Source organism: Trypanosoma cruzi, genomic scaffold (genome assembly GCF_000209065.1).
Source record: "Trypanosoma cruzi strain CL Brener 1047053516979 genomic scaffold, whole genome shotgun sequence".
NCBI lineage: Eukaryota > Euglenozoa > Kinetoplastea > Trypanosomatida > Trypanosomatidae > Trypanosoma > Trypanosoma cruzi.
The window spans coordinates 69,909-81,098 of record NW_001849346.1 but is presented as its reverse complement, the minus strand read 5'-3'; the positions used below and the strand labels follow the sequence as shown (position 1 = coordinate 81,098).

The window sequence follows — 11,190 nt, the reverse complement described above, 5'->3', positions numbered from 1 at the left end:
CTCGCGACATTCCTCCAGCAGCGGATAGTTCAGGGTTGTTTGGCGTCCAGTGTGGGAACACGCAAACAGACATTGAAAGAGAGTGCCTCTGACCACCACCATTCATAATTCGAAACAAAAATTTAGACCACAGCGTGTGGTGCAGCAGCCGCTCGAAAACGATTATCCGAGTGCAGCACCCTTGTGGGCAGGAGCTCGCGAAATTCCTCCAAGCAGCGGATAGTTCCGGGTTGTTTGGTGTCCAGTGTGTGAACACGCAAACAGACATTGAAAGAGAGTGCCTCTGACCACCACCATTCATAATTCGAAACAAAAATTTAGACCACAACGTGCGGTGCAGCAGCCGCTCGAAAACGATCCGCCGACTGCAGCACCCTTGTGGGCAGGAGCTCGCGAAATTCCTCCAAGCAGCGGATAGTTCCGGGTTGTTTGGTGTCCAGTGTGTGAACACGCAAACAGACATTGAAAGAGAGTGTCTCTGACCACCACCATTCATAATTCGAAACAAAAACATAGACCACAGCGTGTGGTGCAGCAGCCGCTCGAAAACGATTATCCGAGTGCAGCACCCTTGTGGGCAAGATCTCGCGACATTCCTCCAAGCAGCGGATAGTTCCGGGTTGTTTGGTGTCCAGTGTGTGAACACGCAAACAGACATTGAAAGAGAGTGTCTCTGACCACCACCATTCATAATTCGAAACAAAAATTTAGACCACAGCGTGTGGTGCAGCAGCCGCTCGAAAACGATTATCCGAGTGCAGCACCGTTGTGGGCAGGAGCTCGCGAAATTCCTCCAAGCAGCGGATAGTTCAGGGTTGTTTGGTGTCCAGTGTGTGAACACGCAAACAGACATTGAAAGAGAGTGTCTCTGACCACCACCATTCATAATTCGAAACAAAAATTTAGACCACAGCGTGTGGTGCAGCAGCCGCCCGAAAACGATTATCCGACTGCAGCACCGTTGTGGGCAGGAGCTCGCGAAATTCCTCCAAGCAGCGGATAGTTCCGGGTTGTTTGGTGTCCAGTGTGTGAACACGCAAACAGACATTGAAAGAGAGTGTCTCTGACTCCCACCATTCATAATTCGAAACAAAAATTTGGGCCACAACGTGTGGTGCAGCAGCCGCTCGAAAACGATCCGCCGACTGCAGCACCCTTGTGATCCGCAGGGCGCGTGCAGGCCTGTCGAAGAGTGGGCAGGCGTCGCATCGCGCCTGTGCGTAGTGCCGCCACTCGGGGACCGATGTCCGGGTCAACACCAGGAACAGAGTCCTCGCCACAAGGACAAGCGCCTGTCACGCGGTGTGCGCGCCTTCCTTTTCCTCCTGGGCATCCTTCCATTATAACCTCTTGACGGCGGTAAGGAAGCCCACGTGCCGGGCAGTGACGCAGTCCTGCGGGAGAGATCGTGCCATGACGGTGTCCGCGTTCGCTGTCACGCTGCGTGGGATTCCGCAGTGTCATGGGGAAATGTGGATTCAGCCGTGTGACCTCAATCCACCAGTGAAAGCGGCATGATGCAAATCTCTTCGGTGACGCCGTTGTCGTGCACCGCCAGTGGGCCAAAGAGGAGCGCCTCCATCGCCGAGAGGGAGTCTGTGGCGGCAGGAACTCTTGTGGGCGATTGGGATGCTGCTGCCAGGCGGGGAACTGGAAGTGTCCGAGGCCATGCTCAGTGGCAGGACACTCCGCTCGGCAGGAGCATGCAAGGCTGTCAGCAGCTGTGCGGTGAGGTCCACAGGGAGCTCCGCTGTCCGGGGAGTAAAGTGGCAGTGCAGCTGATCCAGATACACGGTCCCAGAGAGGCGCACGCCGCTTCAACGGCCGATCGTCTGACACAGTCCAGGGAGTCGTTGGCGTGCCGTGGCCGGAAGACGCCCACCTCGTTGCGGCTCACAGTGTCGCAGACAACAATGCGGTGCTCAGCATGTGGGGCGCGGATGTGGTGCGGGAAGATCCCCATGTGGCGACAGACGCGTCGCAGTCCGTTGAAGACGGCATCTCCCGGCAGCGGAATGGTCGTCGCCGCCTTCCCAAGTATTGACGAAGGTGTGGTTTCCGAGCATACTGCGCCACGCACTTCCTCAATATACCAAAGAAATGTGAGGCGTTCGTGCTGTGTGGGTGCGCGGAACCCAATGATCCTCCGCAGCGGTGCTTGACTGGCGGCCAGGTGGACAGAAGCATCCTTCGTTGATGCGCGTGGGCCAAGAGATGCCGTGCGACTGCCTCGCCGTCGTGGTGCAACGCACTGTGGACGCACCCAACCAGAAGAGACCGCATGGTGTTGCTGGGACGCACCAGCTCCTGCATCCAGCCGCAGCTGACAGCAAAGGAGCACGGTATGCCCTGCAGCGGCGGTGACGTGCAAACCAAAATTGAGGTGTCGATCAATCGCATTGCCGAGCAGGCGCACAGGGTGGAACTTGACGCGCTGGTTCCCATTACCCAGGCGATGGTCGGCCGTGTCCTCGTCAGACTGTCGGTGTGAGGCGATGCAGAACAGAGCGGCCCCGCTCCTGTCGGCGTCGATACTCAGGCTGTGCTCGGCAGCACATGTGGCCACAAGCGACAGAGCAAATGGCATTGCCGCAGCACAGGCACGGCTGTCCGCACACAAGGCAACAAGCGTGCGGTCGTCAGCGTGAATGAACGCTGACGCAAAGTGAATGCTGTCCAGGCGGCGCAGCAGACCATCCACGAGGTGGAGGAAAAGCTGCGGTCCCACCGCGCTGCATTCGGCTGCCACGGCTGAAACAAGCTGCTGTCGGGAATATTGCTCGCGAGCACTCACCCCAACGCAGCCGCCTCGCAGGTGATTGCGCCACCAGCGTTGGGCGCGACGGCACAGGCGTGGGAGCCCGCCGAGCACGGCCAGCACTCGCCCATCGCCAACGGCGTCGAACGCAGTCGAGATGCCGATCGGGACGGCGAGAGAGCGGTGACGGCGACGGTGCAGCGCGGGACGCCACCACGGCGACGCTCGCACTCCACAGCGAAGCGCCCGCTCAGCCCTCGTGCCGTTTTGTCACGCACAAGCGTCACCAACTCCGAGGCCGTGCGTCGTGGCGTGGATACGGACTGACGTCGGTGGTGTGCCGGCAGTGCTCACAGGCGGCGGTGAACCAGTCCATAGCTCACACCTAGCAGGACAGAGAGCAGCGGGATGGGTCGGCAACTCTCCGTGCGGATGCGTTTCTCCCGTGTCTGCGGATGGGAGTGGTGTCCCCATTTCCCAGCAACTTCGCAGGCTGCCGTCAGAGAGGAAGGTGTTGATCATCGTTCTGTGCGAGCAGCGGGGCAGCGGGTACAAGATGGCGCAGAAACACAATCAATGCACCGCCGGGGCCACGCCACGCAAAGCGTCGCGGGGGGCCAATTCAAGCGCACACGGCGTGAAGGGCCAATTCACATTCCAGTCACCAGGGGGCACGCAAGCACAAACTGTGCACACAACGGCGGAGATCGCAGCACGTGCGACTCAGACACTGTGGCGGACGAGCGGGTTGCCCGCTGCAGAGACAGAGCACAGACGCAGTCCCAAGAGTACCGCAGCACAGCCGATCCCAGAGGGCGGAGACATGGTGCCGCCATGCCTCGGAGCATCACAGGCTTGGGATCGAGAGGGCACCAAGATGTTTCGCACGGACCTCCAGCAGCACGGAGAAGCTACCGCGGAGGACATGATTGCGTTCCTCCCGTTTGCGGAGAGCTTCAGCTCAGGGCAAGCTGCCTCCTGGTGAGGCTGCTTGCGCGTTGCATGCTGGCTCAAAAACAGACTCGGCATGCTCCATTCCGTCCGTCGTGATTCCTTTGCTGCATTCACGGCTGCCGCGCGAAATGGTGCCTCAGTGCGTCTCCAACCATGTGGTCACAGTAACCAGAGACGTTCCACACGCCGAGGTAGAAGCATCACAGTCAGCTTCACGCAGGGCAAGGGCGGCATGTTCCGTCGCGGCAGCAAGCCTGCCAGTCGCGGGATGCCGTCCTCCGTCCCTGCAGTGGATAGCAGAGGGTGGTCCGACTCCATGTAAACGGGTGGATGTCCAGTGGGAGGCACACAGTGCGCGTTGCGCAGTCACGTCGGGAAACGAGACACTGCGGCCGCTGATCCACGTTGCCTGTGCCGGGTCGTCGGGCAGCTCACACTCCATGCCGCTTGGGGTGGCGGCGAGGTCCTCTCCTGCCGTCGTGAGTGGTGAGCGACCGTCCCACAGTTCATGGTGTGAATTCGGGTAGCCCGCAATAGGCGCTGCAGGACCAAGGCGAATGGTGCTCGCAAAGTGAGCAGCGTGAGCAATTGCCATTGCCGTGGTAAGGTTGCAGAGGTTCACCACTTACATGCTGGGGCTGGCCGGTGGGCGCACGCGGAAGGCGTGTTCTCCAGGCAGTTGGTTTCTGCAGCGACGGGCGCTCGCACGGCAAGGTGTGGCACACCAAGATGGCCACGCCCACTGCAGGCCTGGTGGAAGTCACTGCAGCCAATGAGCCTTGTCGCTGGGACGCTCTGTTGCCTGCGCTCCAGCAGAACAACCATGCCGGGCTGTTGCTGCGCCAGTCGAGCAGCAAGGGCAATCCTGAAGGGCCTGAAGTTCTGAGCTGCCACACAATTACGAGGCCATCCTCATCGGGGCTGCGGCTCCTGCGGACACCACCGCAGCGGGTGATGCCGACGTAGTGACCGCACTGAAACAACTGTGCGGTTCTGTCAGTAGAGCTGCAGGCAAACCGCCTCGCCGCTCCACAACCGACAGAACATGGGAACTTCTCGAGGGGTGGCGCCGTCGTGGTCCCCATCACGCTCGCACCACTGCCCTTCTGCAATCACACCGACAGAAAAACAAGGAAGTGTGTGTGGATGTGTGTGCCGAGAAAGCAGCGACTGTCATCGCCAGAGGAGACCATTGTGGCAGCGCCCGTCACGCGTCAGCACACACCGAGCAACGCACGCACCCGGCAGTGCAAATACAACGAGGAGAAGAATGACCCCAAGAGCAGGCAACACCTTCACGCATGACGGACATCGTGCAGCCGCGTCAGCTGGCCTCCAGCACAATGCAAAAGGCGTCCCACATACATCCATCCAATGGCACCGCAATTCCCACCGCAGGCACACACGCAGCGACCTCGCCATGTCGGCACGGAATGCAAGCCAACGTCCCGCCGTCGCCAAGAGCATCCCTGCAGAGAACTGTGCAAATAATTTTGTGCGTGCTGGAGAAGCAGAAAAGAAGAGAAGCACAGGAAGACACATCAGCACAGCAAGAGGCACAGCTGGACGGCAGCGATACATGCGGCACGGCCCAAACTCAACAATCACACACAGTGGCGGCACACACCCATCGAATAAAAGAAAAAAACAAAACAAAAACAAAAGAAAAACACGGCGGCAGGGTGTGGCTGTGTGCGTGGCGCTGCGGGTGTCTGCCCGCCCTGGCCGCAAAGAAACAAAAAAAGAGGGAAGAAATGTGTGCTCCGCCCCACAGGCCCTCGTCGCACGCCCACACGTCACGGCTCCCTCAGCGCGCCGTTCGTCGCGGCCCCTCCTCATGCGTGCAGCAGGCGAGGCGCACAGGGCCGTCGTCGTGAGCGTGTCGGTGGGTGTGCGAGTGGAGCAGTTGGGCGGGAACACACGGCACCCCTCACTGGAAGAGTACAGCAGAAACAAAGAGGGAAGAGTAGAAAAGAAAAAGCGTCCATAGTGATTGCCCCCAAAAGCAAAAAAGAGAAGAGATGGGGGAGTAAAAGGTTAGGAAACAATAGAAAAAATTAAGGAAAACCATTAAAAAATGGAAAAAACTCACAACGCCCCGAAGGAAGTAAAAAACAAGGAAAATAAGCACAAAAAACAGGTAACAACAAAACAACAACAGAGAAAAAAAAGAAAGTAAAAAAAAAGTAGAAAAACAAAAAACAAAACACAAGAAGCTGCAAAGAATGGCGCCAGAGTGCATGCATTCTCACACAAAAATGCTTTCACGCAAACAGTTGTATGCGTGTCGTGCATACGAGTGTGTCTGGGATGCGTGCCACGTGACGGATACGGAGGCAGAATAATGGAGCACACAGCAGCGCAGCAGAAGCAAATGAAGAGAGCACACAATCATCATTTTCTTTTAGTTATTACGCAATAAAACAAAATAAGCGCGCAAATCCCTGTGATTGAGTGCTGGCAATTATAGCACGCATTCACTTCTTCAGCCCAGTGTCCCGTACGTGAGCGCAGCCAGAACAAGCAGCAGCCGGGCATGCGGATGGGTGTCATGGAAGCAGGCGTCAGTTCCCACACTGTTCTCCAGCGCGTTCTTTGGGGGCGCAGAGGAAAGGGGAGCCGGCATGCTTGCCGCCGTAGGATTTACTTCGCTGGTGGAAGCAGTGTCGGTGGTGTTGGCGGCGGTGTCCTCTTCAGCGCCTTCCGCTGCATCCCCGTCCTCGTCGGTCTGGGACAACTGAGTCGGTGGCGCAGCAGCAGTCTCTTCCTGCACCTTCACTGGAGGGTCATGGGAGGAATGGCCGCCGCCTTCTGTAGGCTCCGGATCTGGTATGGATTCGGATGCAGGAGAAGCAGCAGAGGCAGAATGTGAAGGGCCTTGAAGCTCACCAGCGGGGGCGGAATCCGATGCTTGCGAGGCCGCAGCGCCAGCAGCAGAGTTAGCACCAGCGCCGCCTGGAGTTGCGGGTGGAGGAAGCGGAGGGTCACCGGGAGCCTTGTGTTCCTGAGACCCCGGAGTACCTGCTGCAGGACGTGTAGCCGGAACACCCACACCAACGCCGCCCGGAGCTCCAGCCAGTGAAGGGGCACCAGCGGAATCCGCAGCGTCAGCAGGAGATTCAGAATCCGCTCTGGATGATTTTTCACGAGAAATCTTGTCGTCTGGAGGGCTCGGAGGTCCTTCCGGAGGTTTGGCCGGAACATTTGCAACGGTGACCGCCTTCGACTCCACTTTACGTTCCCACCAATCCTTCACCGCGCTTGGAGTGGGCGATGTAACGTTGATTGTGAAGACGCCATCCTTCGCACCTCCGTTGATACGCCTCCGAACATCCTCGGGCGCACAGTTTCCGTCGCCCATGCCGCAAATCATCAGCCCAAAACCAAAAGCTGGATCTGAGCAGTCATACCACAATGACTTCCCAGAGAGTTGTCAGCGCGCAACTTTGCCACCAACATCCGCACACACTGCATTGACCGGCAGCACCTCCTGCTCTTGCTCCTCCTCCTCCACGGCAAACACGCACGAGCAGCACAGCAGTGTAAACGCCAACAGGACACAAAACACACAGCGCATCGTCAAAACTTTCGTTGTTGAATAGCGTGGATTCGATCTGCAAGAGAATGAGAAAGGAATTAGAGAGAGACAGCAGCTACACCACGCACAGCCACCGCATGGTAATAAATGGTAGCAGCCAGAAGAAGTGCACACCAAAAAAGGCAAGTGGAATCATTACAACCGCAGAACTCGCATGCCGCCACGCAAAACAAAACTTAAAAGGTGGAAAAAACAAAAAAAAGGTAAAAACAAATAAGTTGAGAGTCCAACAGAACTCCAGAGGAGGAATATAAAAAATCAATCGGACAGAAATTCTATTTCATGTGCTAAGCGGCACAAGAAAACCGTGTGTGTCTGTGTATCCGTAATAACTTCACCAAGAAAAAAAAACAAATTAAAACAAAGATCTTGCTGCTCCACCACCCACACAACATCCCTCACATTTCATGCGGCATCCGACCTGTTCTTCCAATCCTCGTTTCGCGTAGTCCGTGGAACGCACAGCCGCAGGGCCGGCACCGAATGTGGGCAAAAACAAAAGCAATCAAAAAAGAGGGGGAAACACTTCGCTCATTACAGTGTGCAGCAACCGAACATTAGGCAAAGAAAAAACAACAGTACTTATTACTCCAGCTGAACTACAGTGAAAAAAGAACATTACGAAGTAAAGAAATTGAAGAAATAGAAACCGACAGTAAAAGCACAGGCAATGCGGCGTGTATTCTTCGTGAGGAGTCGCTAATCCACACTCTGTGGCTCAGAAGACTGCCACGACACAAATACAATCCCAGAGGAAGCAGCGGCACACAAGACACGCACACACGCACGGTGCTGTTGCCGCCGAAATCACGCAGTGTCAATTTCACGTCGTTGGGAGAGGCGAGGCGGTCGTCGGGACTCACGCCGCACCACACTCTGCGAGGTTACTTTTTTGGTGGGATTCGTTTCCAGGGCGTCGTGCCCATTCATTTCTCTTCTGTAATATCCCCAGCAACGTGCTCTCTGACGCTGTCAACCACTCTGATCTTCTCGGGTGGTGTCGGAGCTGCTTCTCTCGTCGGAACGGGGACCCTGTCCTTGAGTGCACGTATCGCAGTGGAATTCAGTGGGCGGTTGTACAGAAAGACGTCCGTCAGCGTCACATGAGATTCGTGTCCACCGCACGCGTCAAAGCGAACCCTCAGGTGGCCTCTCGCCTGTCAACAGCGCTTCTTCCTGCCTCAGAAACTCACCATCAACGTGCACAGAGGTCTTGTTGCCTTGCAGCACGAGTGCCACTTGGCATTCTTTCCTCGGCTCCCAACGGCCGCTCTGTGTTGTTGTCTTGCCTTTGAGCCCCGTCCCCACTTCTTATTATGGCTGCACGACAGTCCCACAGTATGATTGGACGCAGTGTCCGCCAGCACCGCAGTCAGTAGAGGAGTGTTCCCACTCGGTGCCACCTCGATGGTCACCGACGCCACAAGTGTGAAGTTGTGGCTCAAAGATACATGACGCACATTATTACCCTGAGTGTTCACAGGCCATATTGCCCTGGACTCAAATCCCGTCACTTGTAACCCATCGTTGTCCTTCACTGCATTCCTCATCGTCGCATTCAGACAAAGGTACTCGTCGTTCCACGTGTCATCGCTGGCCGCATCGGACAAAACTGCCACCAGACCCGCCGTGGGTGTAGACAAGCTGGAGAAGAAGGCGTCCTTTTGCGCCCAAGTACTGAGGACGGACTTGATTGTACTCAGTTCCTCCGTCAGGCGGGAAAGCGAAATGGCACTGCCTTCATCTTTTTCCCTCTGTTGTAAAAGATGCAAGTTGCCATCCGAGTACAGCAGGCTGCTGGCGAACAACCAATTCATACCATCCTCCATGGCAACCGGCCCAACACAAAACGAGCGGTTGCTGTCCGTGACCCAAAGGTGGACCGCATTGGCCTCATTCTCCCCCGAGAAGTCTCCTCTCTGTGTGTACAGCATGACCTTCCTGCCCCCAATGGTCGCGGTGATGAGGGCATCCACATGCGAGCTCAGATCCAAAATGACTTTCGATTGTGAATTGGTCCACACGCCTGAGAGTGTCCCAAGTGCCTCCGTCCACGCTGTCCCCACGTCACACGACTCCTACACACTCTGGCCATTCCCGCAGTCAACGATCATGAGAAGTGATCCCTCCCATCCGGTGACGCGGGAGGTTTCGCATTCCGCAAGGGAAATGTCCCCAAAGAGCGTCCAGATACTGCCGTTGTCCGTCGAGTAAATGATCGTGGAGCAAACGTCTGCTGCCTCATCCTTCGTCATCAGAGGAAACACAAGCGTGCCATCCTCCATCACTACACCTGCGCCACCAGAAGCAATGAACTTTGTCCAGTCACCTTCGTGAGAAGCAGAAGAGATCAGCTTCGAGAGTGGTTTGGGGTCGCCCCATTCGACCCATCCACTCTGCTTGCCACCCGTGGGATTCGTGACATCACCCACAAACAGCTTCAGCTCCAAGCCGCCCTCTCTCCAGCACCCACCTTCGTAGAACACATCAGAGCCTCCCGCAAGAGGAAACACTCCGTGGTCCCTCGTGATTGTTGTCGGTTGGCCAAAAACAACCAAACTCTGTTCTTTTGCCTCCGCTGTACCAAGCACAGTGTCTGCGCTCCATGTATCTTTTATTGGCCTCACCAACAACGGTGGACCAATTCCACGCAGAGACGATTTACACCGCAACCACATCAGAAGAAAAGGGCCTAATTAATGGAGCACCTTGACACTCGGCATCCATGTGACCTTCGGCGAAAGCAGCAATTACTCCACCAGCACTGACGAGAGAGAGCGACGCAAATGAATCCCTCGTCGTAACTGGAACAGTCCCATCTGTCGGCTGCACCAGCATCGTCTGCGGCACAAATAGATCGACTCCCTGCAGCTTATAAATATTTATTAAATCACTCTTCCCATTATTCCCTCCAGCGGCCGCAGCTCCACAGGTACCGCAGCACATCATCACGACGAGGAGGAGCAGCACCGCAGAGTAGAAGAGATGCCGGGACATGTTGGGCCTCTGCGGCTCACTCTCTCTTCCTTCCCTCCTCCTTCCGCTGGATCCGGTCATGCGGCGACGGTTGTGTGTGCGGGGTGCCTTCACTGCAGCAACACGTGAGAGCATATAAATATGTGCGTGTGTGGGCGGTGTGTGTGCTGTTGGTCCTTTCAGTGCCTTCGAATTTCACAGTAGCGTTTAGCGTGTTTGCTTTCCTTCCTAGCGTGTGTCTGTGTTCAACAAGTGGAGGAGAAAAAAGCGGCAATACATCAGACACGTCAGTGGGGAGCAGAGCAGAGCACCCATGCGGAGAGCGGGACACAAGAGAATCCGGAAGCTACAGCGCGGAGCAACATCGCTCTCACACACACACGCACACACACAAATCACAGTGCTGCCAGACCGCGCGTGGGAGGATTCGGTCCTCCACACAAAAAACGCGCACACCGCCCGCATTCACCCACAATGGGCGAGGAAAAGAAACACACCGCCGCCGCCTCCAGTTCAGTCTCGCGGCCAACGGGATACGGCCACAGCCCCGCAGCCAACACACAACGCACAGCGAGCGAACAATCACCCACTCCAGTTACACGTGGAAGCGGATCCTTATTCATCCATGACGCGGTGCCCCACTCCGCACGGTTACACGGGGTGCACGATTTCATCAATACAACTTATTCTTTGTTCATCCCTTAAAGATGCTTCTGTTATTGGTGGGTCTTGGAACACGATAGAATAAAATGGAAAATGCAGCAACACCATAGCACCGCCAGCCACAATGGTTTTCTCATACCGGGGCAATTCCACGATTATGCCTCTTATGCACACACAATTAACATGCTTTATGAAAATCACCCAATGTTCCTTACCAGAAAAAAAACAACCCCACTCCCTC

General features: G+C 56.2%; 2 protein-coding genes and 1 pseudogene across 2 annotated transcripts, besides 3 other annotated features; all 3 read right to left on the bottom strand.

Moving 5' to 3' along the window:
- Nucleotides 1-11,190: part of a sequence feature (areas not merged during assembly with more than two copies in the genome that could not be assigned to a particular haplotype) that runs on past the window's edge.
- Nucleotides 2,138-3,183: a mobile genetic element.
- On the bottom strand, nucleotides 3,849-4,307 carry Tc00.1047053508633.140 (uncharacterized protein; the record flags this gene model as incomplete). Its single annotated transcript, XM_808054.1, has 1 exon — nucleotides 3,849-4,307. The coding sequence occupies one exon, from the start codon at nucleotides 4,305-4,307 to the stop codon at nucleotides 3,849-3,851; it is 459 nt and encodes a 152-aa protein (XP_813147.1).
- Nucleotides 5,876-5,919: a sequence feature (T-rich).
- On the bottom strand, nucleotides 6,198-7,085 carry Tc00.1047053508633.130 (90 kDa surface protein, putative; the record flags this gene model as incomplete). Its single annotated transcript, XM_808053.1, has 1 exon — nucleotides 6,198-7,085. One exon carries the CDS (start codon nucleotides 7,083-7,085, stop codon nucleotides 6,198-6,200), a length of 888 nt encoding a protein of 295 aa, XP_813146.1.
- On the bottom strand, nucleotides 8,492-10,420 carry Tc00.1047053508633.120 (annotated as a pseudogene).